Here is a 24,387-nt window from a genome sequence, read left to right as displayed (position 1 = left end):
CCCCAGGTGTTCCCGGCAATCTTCTGGCCACGCCCAGCGTGGCGGAAGTGTCGGCTGTCCTCCCGCTGCTCCCCGGGCACCGTCCAGTCTTCCCCCAGCACTTCCTGGTGTGGCAGGAGTGCTGGGAAACAAATCCCAAGGCATTGGGCCTCCTGGCGGTGGCCACGGGCCCCTACAGGAAGAGCTTCCAAGCCCTTGACCCGTGGCTCCCAAAACAACCCGGAAGGCACACCCCACGTGATCAGGCGGGCTCTGACCCTCTTCCGTCCCTCCTGGCGTCCCGGCGGGTCATAGCCCCTGGCATCCCTGACCCAGTGTATGATCTGATTTCACAATAAGTGTTTTCCTAAATTTAAATTTCGTTCTGTCATCTCCGTAACGTTGCCCAACTCCGTCCATTTCTGTCCTTTAATGATACTCAGACTCTAGTTCATTGTTTCATAATGTCGCGTATTGATTACTGTAATTCTCTCTTCATCGGCCTCCATGCAAAATCTATTGTCACGCTTGGGTCACAGATTTGCACAGAGACACAGAAGGTTGTAGAAAAAAAGAAGGATTTTTATTCAGACACCGCAAACACATGAGCTTAAACGTGCTCCATGACAAGTCAGAGATGACAGTTCCGCTAGGAGCAGAGAGATAAAAGCAAACAATCAATTCCAAAACTGACAGGCGCTGCGCAAGGCTTATAAGTCGGCGGAGTACCGCGCGAGGCTTGTATTACGCGTTATAGTGCAAGGATAAGAAGCAATGTGTAGTCAGTGTTTCAGGGTTTGTGGTTTTCCCAGGGGCGTCTGTCTCTATTTGGGGTGCGATCAGCCCTCCAGCTCACACTATACAGAAGATACAGTACCCCTGCAGCCAGAGTCCTCACCCACACAAATTGTTCTGCTCACATCTCCCTTGTTCTCTGCAATCTTCACTGGTTACCGGTTCCATCAAGGATTTAATTAAGTTTCTGCTTCTCACCTTCAAAGCCCTACATATCCTTGCCCCTCTCTACCTCACTCAGCTCCTAACTCCTTACACTCCTTGTTGCTGTCTCAGGTCCTTGAACAGTCATCTTCTTACTGTCCCATGCACCAGACTCTCCACCCTGGGAGGCAGGTCCTTCAGTGTTATGGTCCCTCAACTCTGGTACTCTCTTCCAAAGTCTCTCCATGATTACTCCTCTTTCTCCACCTTTACATCTCAAGTCCAAACTTTCCTCTTCGATGAACTTGTGTGATTTTTTCTTTATTTTTTTTTCTGTATGTGAAGTGACCTTGGGTTTGTGAAAGGCGCTCTATAAGTGCAACCTTTTATTTTTATTATTATTATTATTATTATTATTATTATTATTATTATTATTATTATTATTATGTGTTCTCCACACATATATATGTTTAATAGGGGTCTTTATATTTCTTTAGTTCAGTTTAGTTTATTTATTTATTTATATAGCACATTTAAACCAACTTAAAGTTGATCAAAGTGCTGTAAATAGAATCAAAGCTAACAGAAATAAAAGCAAGATACAAAATGATAAATATATGTGTGTATATATATATAATATATATATGTGTGTGTATATATATATATATATATATATATATAGATCTATACTAATAAAAGGCAAAGCCCTCACTCACTCACTCACTCACTCACTCACTCACTGACTCATCACTAATTCTCGTGTGGGTGGAAGGCTGAAATTTGGCAGGTTTATTCCTTACAGCTTCCTTACAAAAGTTGGGCAGGTTTTATATCGAAATTCTACGCGTAATGGTCATAACTGGAAGCTGTTTTTCCATTTACTGTAATGGAGATGAGCTTGAACGCCGTGGGGGCGGAGTTTCGTGTGACATCATCACACCTCCCACGTAATCACGCAGTACATAGAAAACCAGGAAGACCTCAAAAAAGCGCTGAAGAAAACATGCATTATATAATTGAGAAGGCAGCGAAACAATAAGAAGCGAAAGAATGACATATACAACCATATTCATGAGTTCTGCTACTGAAACAAAGCACGATGTAAACCTACACTTTAAATTAAGTTCATGGACAGGCTGCCGCTGGCGTTTGTAATTTAGTGCCTGCCCATATAAGGCCGTCCGTCAGCGGCAATCCAATAGCAAACTCCACTAAATATTCACGGGTGAAGGACTGTGCTTATGGAGAGGAAGATGAGATGGTCAGGGTGGTGTTTGACACAAACTCAGCGAAACTGCGAGAGAAAGTTTTAAGTGCCAGGACTAAGGTAACATTAAATACAGCCATGGACATAGCACGAGATGGCACCAGCACAGCTGGGAACCTTCGATGCATGTACACCAAGTGGCTCACGTGAACTGACGCAGTGCACAGATAAAAAGCAACAGTTCCAAAGAGCTGAACAAAACCGAATTACACAATTGAAAAGGCAGCAAAAATATGAAGCGTCTGATACATACAAGCATATTCATAAATCCAGCTACTGCGGAAACAAAGCACACGGTGGAAAAAGTCAATGTCCCGCTAAAGGAAGACAGTGTAAAAAACCCGTGCATGCAGTGTGTCAGGTCTCAGATAAAGAAGAAGACGAGCTGTTTATTGATGCAGTAAGAAACGAATCGATGAATGAAACCTGTCATCTTTACAACGATTGACAAACACGGAATGTAACTTGAACACAACACATCCTACAAATACGAACCTGATTGAAAGAAATAATGATAATCAAATCCTTGATGACAGCAACACTTAGTAACACTCACAAAACAAATACTGTATATTGACAGTCATGTTACGTTATTTTTAAAATGTTCCCTTTTCTTTTTCTAGCTTTTTTAACACACTACTTCTCCGCTGCGATATGCGGGTATATATATATGTATATATATATATCCCGATCTACATACTCGAATAATGGATACTTTATTCGCCATCAATGATTGTTTTGGTAAAGCCATACTCAGTGTATTCATTAGATGAGCGGTAAAAAGTAAGAGCGAGGGAGGATGACTTATTGAGGCATGCAGGCTGTAGTGCGCGTCAACTCTATCTGAATTGCGATCACATTTGAAAAAATATATCTTTTCAAGTTCTATTTAGTCCATATGTGTCAAACTCAAGGGCGCGGGCCACATCCGCCCGGTGTAATTATATCCGCCCATGAGATCATTTTATATACTGTATTATTGTTATTAATGGCCGGGTATATGAAGCGCTGGTAACACAATAAACTACAGATCCCATAATGCAGCGCTTCAGCTGCCTTGCCAACACTTACGCGTTAATCAAGTCTAGCTTATGATGCTGCAAGTTATTGCGAAGCTAGCTCACACGATGCTGAAGAGAAAAGTTGATTCTGAAAATAGAGCCTTTAAAACCGATGGGAGGCTGAGTATATGTTTACTGAACCCGTGTGTCTCATTTGTGGAGCTAATGTGGCTGTAATTACAGAATTTAATCTAAGACGGCACTATGAGACAAAACATCAGGGTAACCTGAATGCAATGCAGAAGATACAGAAAGCAGAAGAATTAAATAAGAATCTGACACTTCAGCGGACGTTTTACCGTGCACAATCACAAAGTGATTTCAAGTGAAGCTGCTTTTATGGGAGACACAAATGCACCAGTGCACCTTGCCCCACTTTCCCTGTTGCCAAGTAATGTTAAACCAAGTCGTCACTACGGTGTTCCCAAATCGCACTTTGCTGATAAACTGAGCGCACTGAGTTTGCACGGCGCTTTGGTGACTTTGAAGAACAAAAAGTCCGTCTACATGCGGCTCGAACCTTGTGCATGTTTGGTAGCACATATCTGTGTGAGAAGCTCTTCTCAGTGATAAAGACTAACAAAACAGCACACAGGAGTCGCCTCACTGATGAGCACCTGCAATCCATCCTGAGAATCTCCACAACACAGAACCTCACACCAAACAGAAACGAACCTGTGCCAAAAAGATGCCAGGCGTCCAGCTCTAAAATGACATATGAGCAAAGACAACTGAATGATTTGATTTGTTATTGCTGAAAGGAACACATTTTATTTATATTTCCAGGTTTTGTTATGCAGCATGTTCATATTTGAATTTGTATAATTTTGACAGGATATATTTTTATGGAGAGCAAAATCTTTTGGGATATTTAAAATCTAAGTTTATTTTTTATATAAAATTACATAAGAGTAAAGAAATTTGAATGTTTGTTCTTTTAACGTTTACTTTATTTCTAACTTGTATAATTTAGACAGGATATATTTTTATGGAGAGCAAAATATTATAAGTTGTTTAAGGTTTGAGTTGATTTATTCACGAATAATATTCCTGTCTGTTTTACCATTCCTACCAAAGATATTTCTGTCGACTAAATAAAAATTCCTTCTATTTAAAATTTAAATAGAACTTGAACAAATACGATAGTTCATAATATCCACGCAGACTTGCACGTAAGAGCGGGAGTCATCCGTTTTAACAAGCAGCGTATTGCACTGATACGAAATAGCTGTGTGTGTATATATGTAGATATGTATGTATATGTATATATATGTTTATATATGTGTGTGTGTATGTATGTATGTGTGTATGCATATGTATGTGTATATATGTAGATATATATATATGTATGTATATATGTGTATATATATATGTATACATATATATATGTATATATATATATATATATATATATATATGACAACAACACTCATCACTCACAACAGTGACAAAACAATTACATTGACAATCATGTTACGTTATTTTCAAAATGTTTCCTTTTCTTTTCATTGCTTCTTTAACACACTACTTCTCCGCTGCGAAGCTCGGGTATTTTGCTAGTACATAATATATATATATACTGTATATATATATATATATATATATATATATATATATATATATATATATATATATATATATATATATATAGTGGAAAAATAAAATTTGACAGCCAGTCAGATAAAGTTTTTAGGGACCGCCCCGTATAATGTTCAACGGACTGGTCAAAATATTTGCTGAAACAAGCAGGTTCAACGGAAACATTTAACAATTCATAAAGTAAAACGGGGGGGTATTTATACAGAAACAGACATGGCTACAGGAAATTAAAGGTGGGAAGTGATGTCTTGTTTCTCATTTCTGAGTGACGTCATCATCAAGGGCCGGAAAATACCCTTTGGCCATTTTGGGTCTGCGAAACGTTGTTAATTTTTCTTCCTTACTTCTGTGGAGAAAGAAAGAGAAAGGTCAGTACCCTTTTTTAACCCTCCGTCTCTCGACCGTCTACTCGCCGTGGGTTTTGTTGACTGTCTCCTAATCGCACATATATATAAAATCCAATGACTATCTGTCTGTCTGTCTGTTCGCTTTTCATGAGAGAACAACTATATGGATTTAGATCTGTTTTTTTTCTATAATTTACTTGAACATTCCGGTTGATTTTGCGACTTTTCTCATTGCGCTAAGTATCATAGTTCACTTGCAGGAGTGATATATTCGCACTAATCCGAGACAGAGGCTGCGGGCTGAGGGGAAGGGAAGCATGGTGTCAGGAGTAGGGAGCCGGACGGAGCCCTCCTTGCTATCATATTTCACTTCTACGCGGGCAAAGCCGCGGGGGACGGCTAGTATATATTTGTATATAAATTGAAAAAGTTACACATACATAAACACATGTACACCAACATTCAAACATAAATAACTTATACATGCACAAGAATAAACAAATGAACACAGTATAAACAATATGAATAGAAACTTTTAAACAAGCAAACTCATAAGCTTAAGAACAAGTGAATAAGGGTGCCGTTCCACAGTTTAAGAGTAGCCGCCACAAAGGCACGATTGACCCTCCGCTTCCGCGTGGGCCAGTAAGCAGTAGCTGATTTGAAGACCTTTTGGGGCTTTCAAGCTACACTACTAAAAAAGACAGTATCAGAAATGAACTGACACTGCCACAATGTTAGCTCTTCTTGTAAAGGTGTGTGTTAAACTACATATGAATTTCCCACCCAAAACTTGCAATGACAAGTCAAGCAAAATGACACCTTTTATTGGCTAACTGAAAAGATTACAATATGCAAGCTTTCGAGGAAACTCAGGCCCTTTCTTCAGGCAAGATGTACCCTACCACCATGAACCTCAAAACTGAATTTCTGTCTTCCCACTCAAGCATTCATTTGTTTTCCTAGCTCACTTATTTAAAGAGGATGGGGAGCCTAAGTTCGTTCCAGTAGCTATGGACGCAAAGTTGGAATTGACCCTAGATGGGGACCAATACATCACAGGTCATGTTGACTCTCAGGCAACTTTGATCCAGCAGTTGGTCTAAACCTGCATGTCTTTGGGACGTAAGATAAAAATTTAATGCCTTTAAAAAAAAATTGTGAGTGGTCTCTCCTAGACTTTCTTGTATATTAGGATATGGAGATGAATATTTGAGGAGTAAACGGCAAGACAATGGTTATATTTTTATATTATGTACATTAAAGAACAATCAACAACAAATCAAATTAAAAATATATTGAACAATTATTATAAAAATAAAGGAATAAATCAGACTTTGCAGCTGCATGAATAAAAGGTACCTAATACTTGTATGCAAAATTTGGTTGAGCTAAGTGAAGCCGTACTCAAGTTATCGTGTTTAAACACACATGCAGACAGACAGACACACAGACTTAATTCCAAAAATTGTATTTTCAGATTCAGGCATTTCTAAAACGTTGACATTCATCAAATTCTCGACATCTAATTTTTTGGACGATTACAATACTTTCCCAATACTTTGTATACCAGAAAGTCTGGGAGGTCTAAAATGATGAGATTCATCAAAATCTTAACATCGATTTTTTGGGAGATTAAAATACTTTCCCTATACCTCATACATGAGAAAGTAAAAAGAAATGAGGAGAAGGTGCACATGCCTGGAATTTGAACTCGGGAATCTACAGTTGAGGTACCTGCACTAACAGCTGTGCCACCTTCCTTTTAAAGTGGTATTTATGACTTTTTTGGCTCCCTTTACACTTTGTATTAACATGTTTTTTATATAATTGTTTCAGATTTCATTTATACCTGGCATTAAAATGCAACTTCATTGTCCACACTGTGTTTCAATAGTTTCGATGCGGCCTTCCCTGCACTAAATTAATTTCACTAATTTGATGCCTAAAGAAAAAGCTTTAGCATTTACACTTGGGTTAAGTGTGGTCACCACTAATTTCCGACCCCCTCTGAAAATAGTCTGAGTACTCTGAGCAGAGGTGCATTTATGTTGGGATCTTAATGTGGTCAAGTGCTATCTGATTGTGGTGGGATCACCAAAAATGTAGTTATAAAGAAGACCTTAAATTTCCACATTGATTGTTTGATTGATTTGTGGATTACTTAGTCACAGATGAGTGGGTCTTCTGAAGAAGTGACAACAAAAATGCACTTTAATATTCTCGATCATCTTTAGAAAATGGTTGATTATTTAAGGCAAGCAAGAAGCAATCAAATTAGGCCATTGAGCTCAATAAAAGTCTTATGTCTTAAAGAGTGGACGGTCATTCCTTTTATGTTTTTTTACCTCCTTGTCCCACCTTATGTTTCTGATCCCTAGGACAGTGGACTTTATGAATACAAAATTTTTGGAAGCCTCGCTGATTATCCTCCGGATGTGTGTGCAGCTGTTTACATGGACTTAGAATATCGGAAACACTGGGATGGATATGTGAAAGGTGGGTACATTTGGGCCACCCCACACCTTCAATGTTATTTGAGGAAGGTGTCCGCTCTATGATAGACTGGAAGAGGTTTGGTTTGGAGCCTATGGATGCTTGTGTGCTCTCGCATGTCTTCTACATCACAGCAGCAATCCAACAGATCTGTCATTTAGGTGGATAGCTTTGGAGGTTCAAGTTTATGTCTTGTCTATGAATTATTTATGGTTAAGAAATGAAAACAAGTTCAGATTCCGAAAGTATTCAGACCCCTTCACTTGCTACACACTTTATTGAGTTGTAGATTTAATTGAAATTGATACATTTGCCATTGTTGCCCATCGGTGTACACTGAACAACCCATAATGACGAAGTGAACATATTTTCTGAAAGGGGCATAAATTTGTTAAGAAACTGAACTTTCTCATTCAGACCCTTTGCTGTGGCACTCCAAGTTGTTCTGAGGTGCCTTCTTATTTGCTTGAATTCTCCTTGAGATGTGTCTAGAACTTGATTGGAGTCCACCTGTGGTAAACTGAGCAGAGTGGACATCATTTAGAAAGGCACTCACATATGTGTATGAGGTCTCACAAGTCACACTGCGTGTCAAGATGAAAACCAAGCCATCAAGTCCAAGGAACTCTCCGTAGACCCCTGCAATCACATTCTGATGAGGCACAGATCACAGCATTCCTAAAGCTTTGAGTGCTCCCTTAAGCACAGTGGCCTTAATAATTGGGAAATGGAAGATTCTTGAAACCAACAAGACTCACTCTAGAGTTGGCTGTTTTGGCCAAACTGAGTATTCACGCAAGAAGAGCTGTGGTCAGGGAGGTGGCTAAGAACCCGATTGTCACTCTAACAGAGTTTCAGAAGTCCTCTGCTGAGATGGGAGAACCTGTTGGAAGGGCAACCATCTCGGCAGCACTCCATCACTCAGGCAATTACAGAAGACACTTTTGAGTAAAGGGCTTATGAGAGTTTGAACAGCAGGATGAGAAAGATTCTCTGGTCTAATGAGGCAGATCTTGAACTATTTGGACAGAACTCTAAACACTATTTATGGTGAAGACCAGGTACTGTTCATCACCAGCCTAATGCCATCCCCACAGTATTGGTGGTCACAACATCATGCTATGGGGGTGCTTCTCAGCAGCACAGACATGGAAACTGGCAAGGACTGAGGATTGACCAAATAAAGAGTTGTGACTGCAAGCTGGGGTGACGGTTCAGTGACCTGAAGCAGACAGCTAAGACAACACAGGAGTGGCTTCAGGACAAGTCTTTGACTGTCCTTGAGTGGCCCAGCCACAACCTGAACTTAAACCCCATCTGTGGGGAGACCAAAAGATGGCCGTTTATAAACACTATGTATCCACACTAACAGAGCGTGAGAAGGTCTACCATGAACAATGGGATATATTTGTACCGCCGCTCCGGGAGAACAACTAAGCCCAGGGCTGCCACACGATCAGAATACCGCTAGAGTATAGAAGTCTTTTGGGGTTACGTGACCAATGCTTGTCCTATTTGACCCACTCACCACATGCCCCAGATCAGCATATGATAAAAAGCATTAAAGCAAGGAAAGGAAAAAACAAAGTGTGTGTACATATGAACAGGCGAAACAGCTTAAACAATAAGTACATAAAAAGAATTAAAGACAAACATTTGCAAATTAGGGTGCGAAATGCTCTCGCTAGTGATAACCTGATTCCCCCAAATCACCACCTACACATTGGTTTATTGGTTTTACAGCTCAAGAGAGCGGTGAAATGCTGGAAGCCCAACAGACGACCCCGGCAGCTGATGCCAAGTACATAAATGTTCTGTCCTACTGGTCCAACGGGCAATCAAAAAAAAAGTTTATCTTCAGAGACACGCCTCCCTTGCATCCCAGAGTATCAAATCGACTTTCTCGTTTACTCAGATATGGTGATGGATATTTGAGGAGTAAACTGCAAGGTAATGATTATATTTTTATATTATGTACATTAAAGATCCAGCAGCAACAAATTAATCAAATTAATAATATAACAAACAATTATTATAAAAGTAAAGTTGAATAAATCGAACTCTGCAGCTGCATAAATAAAAGTACCAGTTCCGGTTAACAGAAATAACCCAAAAGTTGATAGAAATCTTTTGTAATAATGCAAAATTTGGTTGACCTAAGTGAAAGCGTACTCAAATTATCATGTTTACACACACAGACACACGCACACACACACACAGACGGACATAATTCCAGAAATGATATTTTTGGACTCGGGGAGGTCTAAAACGTCGGGATTCATCAAAATCTCGAAATGGACTTTTTGGACAATTACAATATTTTCCCTATAATTTGTATACGAGAAAATAAAAAAAGAACATCGTCCAGCAGTTGGCTCACAAGTGATTTCTCGGCGGTAACGCGCTGTCGCTCCTTGCTTCATTGCTTGATCTCTCTCTCTCTTCCTTTCCGTGTTAAATCGTCTTCAGCCCAACCGCCCTGTCCACGCTGTGTCTTTCCCCTTAAAGGTGTAATTCCCCATTTTCGGCGAACCCTCAGCAACCCAGTTCCTGAGGTACTCCTTAAGGAGACGCAAACTAACAAAGGGACATTAGCACATGTGTCAACTGCTACAGACTGAACAAATGCAGGTTTTCAGAGCTTGCAGAGACTTACCCAAGAAGACCTGAAGCTTTAATGGCTTCCAAAGGGTCTTCTATGAATTACTGAATTAAGAGTCTGAATACTTCTATGAATGAGAGATTTTTAGTAAATTTACTAAATTTATAAACCTTTCTGAAAACAAATTTTCACCTTGTCATTAAGGGTTATTGAGTGGCAGCAATGGCAAATTTATTCGTTTCAAATTAAAGCTACAACACAATAAAGTGTGCAGAAAGTGAAGGAGACTGAATGCTTTCTGAATTCACCGTATAACATATTATGGGATATCACTAGCCACATGTCCTCCCCTGTATATGCCAATATATCATTCCCAACACATTTTAATCAGTAAAAACAAAAACCCTATGTACGGCAACAGATGTGGTAGACATTTAACATCTTTTTAAAGACAGAAACATCCTCTAACAGGACAAATCAGTTATCAGACAGGAGAAAAGCTGTTCATGGTATCTTTGAATTATTCCTCGGCAAAATGCCTTAGATGGAACATTTATAAACTACCAGCTGTCTCATTTTATAAACTACTAGTGATTCTGACTCTGCCACGTAGTAGTGAAACAGGACAAACTTTAAAAATCAATAAACAAACGGGTATCGCTAGCTAAATGGAGGCAAAATATGCTCCAAAACGTAGAGGTAGATCGACTCGAACGGAGGCTGGCGCGTGAGTGAGGAGGGCCCCAACCGGCTCCCCACTCCTGACATCATGCTTCCCCCTCCCCTTGTCCTACAGCCTCTGTCTCGGATTAGTGTGAATATATCACTCCTGCAAGCGAACTAAATGAGAGAAGTCGCAAAATAAACCAGAATGTTCAAGCAACTTACAGAAAAAAAAAAATCGATCTAAATCCGTTAATTAGTTTTCTCATTTGCTACCTAAGCGGAGGCATTGTACGCTCTGAGGCTGGTGCGTGAGTGAGGAGGTCCCCGCCTCCCTCCCCTCAGCCCGTTGCGTCTCTCTCAGATTCGCACAAATAAATTGGTACCGTAAGTGAACTATGAAACTTAGCACGATGAGAAAAGTCGCAGAATCAGAATATTCAAGCAAATTATAGGAAAAAAAATCTGTTAAGTAGTTCTCTCGTGAAAAGTGGACAGACAGACAGACAAACAGACATTGAATCTACTCTCTATATATAAAATCCTAAGCCTAAAAGTGCAACGATTTTGTGCAACGATTTTATGTGACGTTTTTATGTCACTTTTTTGTCACGCTTTAAATTGGGCTTATTTTAAAACCTACATATATATGTTTGGTATCATTCTTTTCAGAATTTATCAAACTTTAATGTGATATTGTTAGATTTTCAGATTCTTATTCTGTTTTTAAGTTATAAACAAAAAAATATCAAGAACTCACATCCCGCAAAACGAGAATTTGTGCCAAAAGATTTAACTACGCCGGGGCCGGAAATAAAAGGATTTAAAATGTTTGAAGTGCTGTGCGAGATGCAGATCACGGAGCACGGCAGCAGCAGCATCAGCTGATCAAGCAAAGAGGAGGTAAAAAAAAAACTATATTTGTTTCCCATTGTATCACCGTTTAAGAGGGGGTTTTGGATGAGTGACTGTGTTTCCTTGGGGTGCTTTCAGCCCCCCTCTTCACAATGTGAACGGCGGAGATGCGAGTGGCTGGCGCGTAGTGCAGGCCGGAGGGGGTGTGATGGGGGCTGCCGAGCGAAGCAAGCAGTGGGGAACCCCCTAGTTTTGTATATATAAAGATTGAATTTGCATACAGTGCCAATGAAAGCATACATTATGCCCTGGTTGGTTCGTTGGTTTATACACAAATGACTTACAGTGATCCCTCGCTATATCACGCTTCGACTTTTGCGGCTTCACTCCATCGCGGATTTTAAATGTAAGCATATCTAAATATATATCACAGATTTTTCGCTGGTTCGCGGATTTCTGCGGACAATGGGTCTTTTAATTTATGGTACATACTTCCTCAGTTTGTTTACCCAGTTGATTTCATACAAGAGACGCTATTGGTGGATGGCTTAGAAGCTACCCAATCAGAGCATGTATTACGTATTAAATAAAACTCCGCAATGATACACGATATGCTTCCCGTGCGATGCTTGATTGTTTGCTTTTCTCTGTCTCTCTCACTCTCTCTGCTCCTGATGGAGGGGGTGTGAGCAGAGGGGCTGTTTGCACAGAAGCTGTTTGCCTAGCGGATACGGACGCTCCTCTAAAAAATGCCACTTTATTGTGGTGCTTCGGCATACTTAAAAGCCCAAAAGCAAGTATTGATTTTTTGATTGTTTGCTTTTCTCTCGCTCTCTCTCTCTCTGACATTCTCTGCTCCTGACACGCATTCTTTGAAGAGGAAGATATGTTTGCATTCTTTTAATTGTGAGAAAGAACTGTCATCTCTGTCTTGTCATGGAGCACAGTTTAAACTTTTGACTAAAGGGTGTTATTTCATGTCTAGGGGGCTCTAATAATGTTAACAGTGTGGGAGAGTTTATAAAGGCTTAAAATATATAAAAATAACCATACAAACATATGGTTTCTACTTTGCGGATTTTCACCTATCGCAGGGGTTTCTGGAACGCAAACACCGCGATCGAGGAGGGATTACTGTATATAAAATAAAAGTCTGTTCTATTACATTTTCTTCTTATACCTTTTGAGTTGAGCCAGCACCCTTGACATTTCTGTGCATATAACAACTGTCCATTCTGGTTGTTTTACAGGACATCTGCTGATTTCTTAGTCATCTTTCAGTACATTTTGTTGTTCACTTGAGCTTTATCTGCCTGTAAAGGTTTCTAACATTTATTAACCCTTTATGCTTATTTATTTAAGATGAATGCCATGCTACCCTAAAATTATTCTTCCACACAGAATCATGAAAAACTCCTTCCTCCTAACCCAGCCTAGCATGTCCTTGTTAAATTAAATAACACAAACAGTAATAGTTTAGCTGAAATTTAATAAAAAGAGTAGAGAAGGCTGCACATCCCAACCCATCCATCCTTCATCCAAAATCTAAGAATCTAAGCTTATTTGTGCTTCATTATTCATGCTGCCTCGTAAGAAAGAGAGAAGCCAAAAGCATCACACATTTTTACCATTAATGCTTACAGATGCATCAGGCAGAAAGATGTCTGATTTCTTCAGTCTAATAGTGACCAGTAGTATACCAGAAATTGATCAAAGAAGACAGTAGACTGACACCAAATGATATTCGTGACATTGAGCATGAGGAGATGTTCGAGTTTCAGTTGAAATGGAAAATCTAGGGAGTGTAAAGAAGATTTTGTATATTAAGTCAGAAGGAATGAAAGTTGAGATAACCATATAGTGAGTTTTAAATCTGTAGTAGGAAGAAAATAAGGATATCTGAGTCCTGCTGCAGGAAGGCACTTCAGTTCAGTTCAGTCGGGATGGTTGAGCTCGGCCTCGGTTGCTGGTCCTCAGTGGCTGTATGAGATCTCCTACGACTGGCCTCATTCCCTTCACATGCTCCTCGCTTGTGACCCCACCCACCTAGCTGAGTAGACAGGTTGCACCAATCATGTGGTAGTTATTGAAGGGATACTGGGGAGATAAAAGGAGAGCGTGGCTTTTGGGTTGTGCTCAAGCATTGTGCATATGTTATGAAATGCTTTTGTATTTTATATTTGGTTGCCAAATGTTTTTACCAATTATTAATTTATTTTTTGTGTGTTTGTTTATTTATCACTAGGCTGCAAACCATTCATTTATAAAGAAAAGGTAACAACTTCTCTGGCATCCTTAGTGTTGTGCAATAATGTTAGCATCTCCTGTATTTTCCTCCCTCAATTGCCCAATTAGAGCCTTGTGATTACCCACATGCTTTTTTTTCTTCAGCCCTTTGTCAAATGTATAACCTAAAAAAAAGTAGAAATGTGTTTGTAACCTGACCCAGACCCAAATAAGAAATTTGTGTTACGTACATGTGAACTTTTGTATTTAAGATTGTTTAATTTCACTTACAGGCAATTGGCATCATCTGATCAATTCATATCAACTCAAAGCAGACGTGGTGGTTTTTGGTTGAATCATCTCTTGTCTCTTTCAATATTTTATTTAATGTGGAATTACATTCAGTTTTTGCTTAATTGCAAAAAGTGTAACACAAGAAGAGGATGAGGAAAACAACATTCCAAAACGAACCTTGGGATCATGTTTGACCAGTTGCTTCACCTCCCTTTCAGGCCTCAGAATCATGATTTTATATTTATTGGACAAGCAGTCACATCAAGAAGGTGTGGTCTTCTGTCTTGTAGACTGATGTGGACCTTCAGGTACTTGTAGCACTGCAACACCACTACAACCACTCCCTGAATAGTGACCGGGTGTAGAGGTTCTAAAGTCAATAACCAAGTTCTTGGTTTTGCTCTCTGTTGAGTTGCAGACAGTTCTTAAAGTTCTCCACCTGACTCCTGTACATTGTCTTACCCTTTTTGTCACACCCCATTAGTGCAGAACCATCTTAGAATTTCTGCAAGTGACATGACCTGGTGGGATATTTATAGTCCGAGATGTACAGAGTGAACAGAGAAGGTGACAGAACGGTTCCTTCTGGTGCTTCAGTGTTACTCACATCTACATCAGAGATGCAGTCCTTGAACCTCACAAATTGCGTTTTGTAGGACAGATGGCCCATTATTCAGGATACCTCAGGTTCATCCACTGGAAGGCACTGGAGAAATTAAAACACATAATCCTCACAGTGCTGACAGTTTTGTCCAGACTTGTGTAGCATAAAGAAAAGTGCCTCTTCCATTCTACTCTACCAATCTGAAATGGGTACAAGTGGTCTTTCACAAGAGAACTCATAAAGTCCATCAGCATCCTCTCAAAGTCTTCATCATATGAGACGTAGGGGCCGCTGATCTGTGGTAATTAGGTGAAGAGGTAGTACCTGTCTTACAATCCAGGATGTCTTCCACAGCAGTGGCACCTTCTGGTGATGGACTGAATAGGGAGCAGAGAACACCACAAAGTTGGACAGCACAGGCCTTAAGAACTTGAGGAAAAACTCAGTCTGGTCCCATGGTCTTTCCAAGTTGTCTTCTCACTTGGTCATTAGTTATGGAGAGCAGTCTTGAAAGAGAATCTGCAAGTAAAGATGTATGTTTTCAGCCAGCATTTCACCCCTGGCTGGCGTTCAAAGTTGTGTTTTTTGTCTGTTTCATCTAATTTTGTATCATTTATTTGTGTTAATGCTTCTTACGGGCAGCACAGTGGCGCAGTGGGTAGTGCTACTGCCTCGCATTTAGGAGACCCGGGTTCGCTTCCTGGGTCCTCCCTGCGTGGAGTTTGCATGTTCTCCCCATGTCTGCATGGGTTTCCTCCCACAGTCCAAAGACATGCAGGTTAGGTGCATTGGCGATCCTAAATTGTCCCTAGTGTGTGCTTGGTATGTGTGTGTGTGTGTGTGCGGGGTTTGTTTCCTGTCTTGCGCCCTGTGTTGGCTGGGATTGGCTCCAGCAGACCCCCGTGACCCTGTAGTTAGGATATAGTGGGTTGGATAATGGATGGATGGATGTTTCTTACGCTTATTATGCATCATATTCTTTGTGTTTACTTGATTACCTCCCATGTGTGTTGTGGATGGTTCCCCAAGGGGTGGGACCGCCTGCCAATCACTGTCAGGAACTGCCCTCCACCCTGTATATTGCTGGATCTTCCACAGTTCCTAGGTGGTTCGTTCTGTTGTGACTCAGGAGTCCCAAAAATACTTTCAAACTTACCCACACAGGCTTGGGGCAGGAGACTAATTAGAGACTAATGGGCGCAGGAAAATCTTCATAAAATAAAAGGTTTATTTTAAACAAAGGCTCAGTAATCCAAGAAGCTCCTAAGAGCACAAAAGAATTGCCTGGGAAGGCAAGGAAATTCACTACAAGTAAAATCCCAATACAGAATCCAAAGGCCAAGTCAAAAACAGAGCACCGGTTTCAACATTCAGAAATCACGAAAAGCAATAAAGCACAGCAAACACACAAATGACACCCGACTCCCTAGCGGGTTTGAAATAAACTGTCAGGTACTATGTAAGGCCCCTGCCATAAATGGGGGTGGGGGGGGTGGACAGTGATTGGCAGGTGGCCCCGCCCCTTGGGGAACCACCCACAAAACATATGAGACGTAATCAAATAAACACAAGGAATAATTTACATAAAAAACAAGAGAAGCACTCCAACCAGTTCCTTAATGAGAAGCCAATTCTTGCTGTTAATTAAATCCGTTATTTAATAATAGTAAATTATACTAAATTAGACAAAACACACAACTTTGAACTCCAGCCAGGGGAGAAATTCTGTCTGAAACAGGACAGTATGGCTGACAATTCTAATTTATAAAAATGCACAAACTTTTCTGAATCCTTCATAGTGTGATCTTTTATTACGCTGGGTTTGTGGGTGAACGTGACATTGAGACCCTATATATTGGATAACCTGAAAATAGTCATTTATAAATACAGAAAGTTTGCAAAATACCTGATATACAAATGAATATAATAAACAGCTGCTTTCTCTCTAGGCTTAACTAAGCAGGCACAAGCCTTGCATCCATTAGGCTGTCAGTCCACATACCCAATGCCGTTTTCCAAAGCCTGCTCATGTTCACTTTCATCTCCCACTGTCTCTCTTTCTGTAGATCTCTTCTATGACCAGTCATGCTCTTGCTTTGCCTTGCTCCACTTTTTAGCTCCATGCACAATTTTCCCCATGAAGAAGAAGTGGCTTTATACTCCTGTATAAAGAAATGTGCTCTGAAAACCCCATGTCTGTGTCCCCAGATCTTGCTCTAGTTGTCCCATCCTTCTTTATTTGTAGCAGGGTTTCGCATGTAACACACTAAGGTTGTACTCATACTAGGCACATTTGTCCCATACCGTCCTTCCTTCCTAATCCCATACTGGCCTGCACACACACTGTGCTTAAAGTTCTGGGCTCTGGCACGTGTTCGTCATGATCATGTGACTTTGTGTAAAGCCAAAACAAGATCCAAACACGTTTTGACAGCATGCATGTCAAACCAATTTTGCTTATTTTGTGGTTGTTTTGGAGTCGTGAAGGGCGGGGTAACACTCTACCCTCTTATAGATTTATTGAGATTTAATCGTGCTGCACATACAAGAAGATTCTTACGGTGGCAAATGATGTTAAGGGAGGAATTTGTAGCTTCTCTTGCCAGCTACAATTCACGTTCATGTGTAAGGTGAGAATAAAAACCTGCTTTTAACTCAAAGGATATTGAAGGAAAATAGAATTTCACTAACTTGTCGCTTCATTGACATCATGCCCTTTTCCATGCTCAGGCACATTTAGCGATCACACTGTTCCCGAGTGCTACTGGACCGTTTTCGGGCCCACCTTTTCCAAGTGGACCAGGGCACGGTACGGTTGACCCGGCACGGAGTGATCACACTAGTCAAACGAATTAGACTTTGTGGGGTTACATCTGGACGTATGTGTTCAGGTACGGAACGAATTGCCAGTGTGAGTACGGTACACCCTAGCTGTCTGGGAGACTTGTAACAGGTAGCCTTTAGTCCACCACTGCCATTCTGTTACATTTGATATTGTGGAGTCACTTCTGCCAGGGTAATTGGGACAGTGGGAACATGTTACATCACGGGTGTCGAACTCCGGGCCTGGAGGGCCACAGTGGCTGCAGGTTTTCATTCTAAGCCTTTCCCTAGTCATTGACCACTTTTTACTGCTAATTAATTCATTTTCCCTTTATTTTAATAGCCCTGTTTTTAAGAATTCAGTGCTCTGAATTGATCCTTTTCTTCATTAAATGGCAGCCAAACAGAAATGAGATGTGAAACGAGCCAACAGATGACCAGCTAAACTGGGGCTTCATACTCCTTCTAGTTTCACTCCAACCAGTTCCTTAATGAGAAGCCAATTCTTGCTGTTAATTAAATCCGTTATTTAATTCCACAACTTGTTGCTGCTCTCATTCTGTCACAGCAGACATTTCCAAAACTGTTGATTTTCTTTTTTTTCTAAGAACACCGTCAACCTGAGAGATCAACCTTACTGAGGCCTTCGCCTTTCTTCATATTCAGATAACGTGGTTAGCTGCTGATGTGGCAGCTTGTTTTGCGTCTCATTATTATTTGTCTCCTCATTAAGGAAAAAGAAAGAACTAAGGAGTCTGAGTAAAGCTAATTAAAACAAAGGCAAAATAAGTTAATTAGCAGCAAAAACTGGTCACTAATGAAGAAGATGGTTAGAATGAAAACCTGCAGCCACTGTGGCCCTCCAGGATTGGAGTTTGACACCCCTGTGTTACATGCTGGCCAGACATGCCAATATGAATTGCACTGCACTCTGTACACACATTGAACGTAACCCCTGCCATCTACGGTTAATCTTCAGCTGTTTTTACCAATGTTTGAACTGGATCAATCCCACAAAACAGGTCAGCCTCATTGCCCCTTGCATGATTTTGTATTGCGGTGTATATTCATGTTAACTCCACGGGGTAGTAAGACTGCATTACTGAACAATAGCATGGTGACGATTTATCCTCTGTTAATGTTTGGGGATTCAGCAGACATGTCCAAGGGATAAAAAAGAAAAGGCTTTCCAAGTTCTTTGGCATAAGAAATTGCTGACATCAGTTCATCGAGCTCTTCAAGATAAAACTCTTTTGTTTAGCTCCAATGAGAATTTCACAGCCCAGTATCAGCGTGCCGTTTTAGTTTGTGACAAGAAACACTTAGATCACAAGTGTTTCCAGACCCTCCCAGCAATTAGCTTCCCCAGATAATGGAAAAGGTTTTCTGTTATTTCCCATCACTTACCGTAACCAGAAGTTGCTCAGTCCTGCATGAGTCATACACTTTACATAATTAGTCAAAAATGACTCTTCCCAAATGTATTTTGTTCTGTCAGCATGAATTCCAAGTGTTGCTGATCTCTTGAGGGCGCAGAGACTGCTGTCTCGCGCTCAGGGCTAATCAGGAGATTAAATTGTAGATTTCGAAGCAGAAGTCGAGGGATGTCTCTGAGGGGCCCAGTTGAAAGGTGGTCCCAAGCAAATAAGGCATAGGGTGGAACAGATAAAGAGTAGCCAACCATCCATTAATTTCCCTAAGCAGCTCTTATCCTGTCAGCAATGTGTGTAAAGTAAAAACCAACATACAAATGTAGATCATATGCATGAAAGCTATAAATGTACAAGATACACTTCGCAGAAGGGAAGAGGAAAGCTGAATGTACATTAGTATGTCAAACAAATCTCCAGTCTACCCACAGTTTTGTGAACCTGCATCTTATGGCGCTTTTCCACTGCATAGTACGGCACGACACGGTTCAGTTCAGCTCACTTTTGGGGGGTTTTCCACTGGTAACAGTACCTGGTACCTGGTCCTTTTTTTAGTACCACCTCAGCCGAGGTTCCAAGCGCGCCGAACCGTTACCAAAACGTGACGTGTAAACTCTGCTGGTCACTGATTGGCTGGAGAAAATCGTCATTGCTGCGTCACTGGTTATTCTTTTCTTTAAAGGTACACACACGCGGAAGTTTGTGTCCCGTCTCTCCATCGCTGGACGCAGTTTGTTGCATAAGTGGATGAATGTTTCTTCAGACATTCGAAAGTTCTCCAGCCACTGAGTGTTTGTAAAACCGGGAACAATCACATCCCACCACTCTGAAGCACGGTTAAATGTCCAAACAGATGGTCTGTTGCAGCGACTTTTTTGCAAAATGTGGAAGATCTGTAATATACAGAATCAGAATTTTAATGTTACACTGACAGCTAAGTTCATTTTATGCTTTGCAACAATGATAAAAGTTAGCTAGTGATGTGCTTTTTTTAGATGCTTACCCTTGCGCTCGTCGAGCTAAAGTGTTGTCGTTGTCTGCGTGTTGTTGTAAAATTCCACGGTGTCACGGCAGTAGAGGCGCAACTATAACGACAAGTGAATAATCCCGCCCACTCTAAAGCGGTACTAAACTGCAGTCGAAACGCAAACCGAGCCGAACTGAGCCGAACCAAGGTGTGCTGTACTGAACCGTGCTGTGCCGTACTATGCAGTGGAAAAGCGCCATTAATAAGCTCAAAAAACTGGTGCTGTCCTCAAAAAAAAAAGCAAAAGCCAAACCTGCACTTTACCCTGGGACTGACACCCTAAAGAGTAGGCCTCACCACCGGGTAGCCTGGCCCCCAAAATCCAAAGGCAGGTTTACAACCTGCACAGGCTTAAAAATGGGGCAAAGGCTTTTAAGTCACAATTATCAAAAATGTCCACAAGAGGGAAAGAGGAAATCCATTATAAAAAATCGGGAGTGGTCTCCCCCTAGATTTTCTCGTATGCTCAGATATGGGGATGGATATTTGAGGAATAAACCACAAGACAATGATTATATTTTTATATTATGTACATTAAAGAAACATCAACAACACATCAAATCAAATAAATTATATATTGAACACACAATAAGTACATAACAAGAACTAAAGACAAACATTCACAAATTAGGGTGAGAGACGCTCTCGCTAGAGATAACCTGATTCCCCCAAATCACCACACATTGGTTTATTGGTTTTACAGTTCAAGAGAATGGTGAAACGCTGGAAACCCAATGGACGACCCCGGAAGCTGATGCCAAGAACATAAATGTTCTGTCCTACTGGTCCAACGGTCAATCAAAAAAAAAGTTTGTCTTCAGAGACACGCCTCCCTTGTAATCCAGAGTATCAAATCGGGAGTGATCTCCCCTCGACTTTCTCGTTTACTCAGATTTGGTGATGGATATTTGAGGAGTAAACTGCAAGGCAATGATTATATTTTTATATTATGTACATTAAAGAACCAGCAACAACAAATTAAATCAAATTAATAATATAACGAACAATTATTATAAAAGTAAAGTTGAATAAATCGAACTCTGCAGCTGCATAAATAAAAGTATCAGTTCCGGTTAACAGAAATAACCCAAAAGTTGATAGAAATCAATTGTAATAATGCAAAATTTGGTTGACCTAACTGAAAGCATACTCAAGTTATCATGTTTACACACACAAACACACACACACACAGACGGACATAATTCCAAAAATGATATTTTTGGACTCGGGGAGGTCTAAAACGTCGGGATTCATCAAAATCTCGAAATGGACTTTTTGGACAATTACAATATTTTCCCTATAATTTGTATACGAGAAAGTAAAAAAAGAACATCTTCCAGTCTACCCTCGACTTTCTCGTTTACTCAAATTTGGTGATGGATATTTGAGGAGTAAACTGCAAGGCAATGATTATATTTTATATTATGTACATTAAAGAACCAGCAACAACAAATTCAATCAAATTAATAATATAATGAACAATTATTATAAAAGTAAAGTTGAATAAATCAGACTCTGCAGTTGCATGAATAAAAGGTAAAGTACCACTTTCAGTTAATAGAAATAGCCCAAAAGTTGATAGAAATCTATGTTTTGTACTTAATACTTTTATGCAAAATTTGGTTGACCCAAGTGGAAGTGTTTTCAAGCTATCATGTTTACTCACACTCACACACAGACAGACACACAGACATAATTCCAAAAATTGTATTTTCTGACTCAGCGAGGTCTAAAACGTCGAGGTTCATCAAAATCTCGATATGGATTCCAATGCTTTCCCTATACTTCGTATACAAGAAAGTCAAAAGAGGTCTAAAACGTTGACATTTGAAAAAATGTTGAAAGTTGATAAATACAGTGTTATGTGTTTTAATAATTATTCATTTTACTTGTTTAGTTTGTCAGAAACACAAAAGAGAACTGTAAGTTTGCTCAAAATGAAGTTAAAGATTTTTAAGTGCACAGACGCCAGAAGAAAAATGTGCAATGTAGCAGCATCAATGGGGTTGACTCAATCCACTCTAAAAACTATCCAAAATCAATCAGAAAAAGTTAAAAAGTCTGTAGAAAAGTGTGCTGATGTCACCGCATCAAAATTAACTCACACGCACAGTACTGCAATACAATAAAATGGAGAAAATGCTACGTCTTTGGACTGTTGATGTGCCACAACGACATATGCCTCTGTGTCAAGCGCTAATTCAACAAAAAGAATTATGTTTGTTTAATCATTTGAAATAGCAAGAAATAGAGGAATTTACAGAAAAGTTTGTGGCGTCTCGTGGTTGATTCAAATTCATAGTGTTAAATTAACGGGTGAAGCCGCAAATGTTTATGTTCAAGTGGCCAACGGAATTTCTCAAAATGAATCCATATGTGAAAGAAAATAAAAATCCAAGCAATCAATACTAGAAATTTTTTTCAAAAATGAATGTTGTTTGCTTCATTTAGAATAAATTTTAATTTTTGTTTATTGTATACATGTGGGTGGCACGGTGGCGCAGTGGTAGCGCTGCTGCCTCGCAGTTAGGAGACCCGGGTTCGCTTCCTGGGTCCTCCCTGCGTGGAGTTTGCATGTTCTCCCCGTGTCTGCGTGGGTTTCCTCCCACAATCCAAAGACATGCAGGTTAGGTGGATTGGCGATTCTAAATTGGCTCTAGTGTGTGCTTGGTGTTTGTGTGTGACCTGCGGTGGGCTGGCACCCTGCCCAGGATTGGTTCCTGCCTTGTGCCCTGTGTTGGCTGGGATTGGCTCCAGCAGACCCCCGTGACCCTGTGTTCGGATTCAGCGGGTTAGAAAATGGATGGATGGATATATGTGTTATTCTCGTAGTGTAAGAACACATCCCTCTTCCGTCCATTATTAATTCTGCCTCTCTCTTCAAGTAATTTCTCGGAACGTCTCTACTTCATTAAGTGAGGTATTAAACTACTGCAGTGGCTCTTAATCTGTGGAACGGGCCCCCCTAGGGGGTGCAAAGTAAAAAAAGGCGGGGGTGTGAAGATGTGAAAAAAAGAAAACAAGAATCGAAAATGTGAAAAATACATCTATTCAAACCAAAACAAATTAACTTAAACTGCATTCTGATACTAGAAAAGTAAATATAGAGTAGAGTAAAATATGCATCTATGATATATCATTAATTAAAAAAGAATAAATTGGTATTAGTGGGCTCCTTTCAAAAAATGTTAGGGGGGCGGCGCGATAAAAACTGTAATGAAAACTCGGGTCACAAATATTTAAAGGTTGAGAAACGCTGCAGTACTGTATATAAGCTCTTCTGTCTATCAGCCTTGTCTTGACCTTGACAGTTCCCCCATAACTACAACTTCCTGACTGCATTTCAGACCATGGATATTGCTAGCTGAAAGCTCTGTGAGATCTTTTTATAGCCTTCCCCTGCTTGGTACGTCTCGATTAGTTTAATTTTCTGATCCTCAGTCAGTTGCTTAGAGGAGTCCATGGTTGTGGAGGTCTGCACAATGTTTAAAGAGTCAAAGAATTTACTAGGCTCTGGAATTGTCATCTGCCGGTAATTCCTAATGATCATTTCTGACCAGACAGAATCAACGCCTAGTGAGCCAAGAAAGTCCAGACGAATGGATTAAGGAGTTCTGAGAACTTACAACAGAAAGAATGCCCAAACTATTGCAAATTTATTTTTTCATTTTTTTCAGTTCATTATCTTAATCATAACTCTACAATAACATCTTTATAAAAATGCTGTTGTTTTAGTTTGTTTACTGTTGAAGTTTCATTTACTATTTTTTTTACTTCAAATACCAACAAGGTATGTAATTTGGCCAGAGGTGTCCAAACTTTAATCCTTTTGAACCCTTTTAATAAATAATTAATTAAAACCAAATGCAGGCACAAAAGTAACAAGGAACAAAACAGGTTTGCCTTTGAAAGTGAACAAATCAGAAAAAAGAAAAAACAGAAATAGTAGCTTAACTCCAATGCAGAGGTGAAACAAGATAAAAGCACAAAGTGCAAGCTTAGTGCCGAAGTGGCTATAATTACAGCTGCTTTACCTTAAATAGCATAGGGGCGGTCCCACAGCTGCAGCCTCAGGTGGCCCCGCCTCTCTAGGCTCGGATACCTTTTTGGCTCCTTTATGTTCACACCCCCCGTGAGAGAAATAGCTAGCCAATAAGGCACAGCGGATGACTAGG

At 40.1% G+C, this 24,387-nt stretch overlaps 1 protein-coding gene across 1 annotated transcript in view; it reads left to right on the top strand.

Moving 5' to 3' along the window:
* Positions 1-24,387, top strand: part of LOC120517603 (phosphatidylcholine transfer protein) — a 43,660-nt gene that overhangs the window by 4,367 nt on the left and 14,906 nt on the right. Inside the window, exon 2 of the mRNA XM_039740013.1 lies at positions 7,574-7,691. Coding sequence (XP_039595947.1) covers positions 7,574-7,691 — 118 coding nt within the window. The remainder of the gene's footprint in view (positions 1-7,573; positions 7,692-24,387) is intronic.

This window comes from Polypterus senegalus, chromosome 17, assembly GCF_016835505.1.
Source record: "Polypterus senegalus isolate Bchr_013 chromosome 17, ASM1683550v1, whole genome shotgun sequence".
In the NCBI taxonomy this organism is placed as follows: domain Eukaryota; kingdom Metazoa; phylum Chordata; class Cladistia; order Polypteriformes; family Polypteridae; genus Polypterus; species Polypterus senegalus.
The sequence above is the reverse complement of the archived record's forward strand: the minus strand, read 5'-3'. Positions and strand labels throughout refer to the sequence as shown.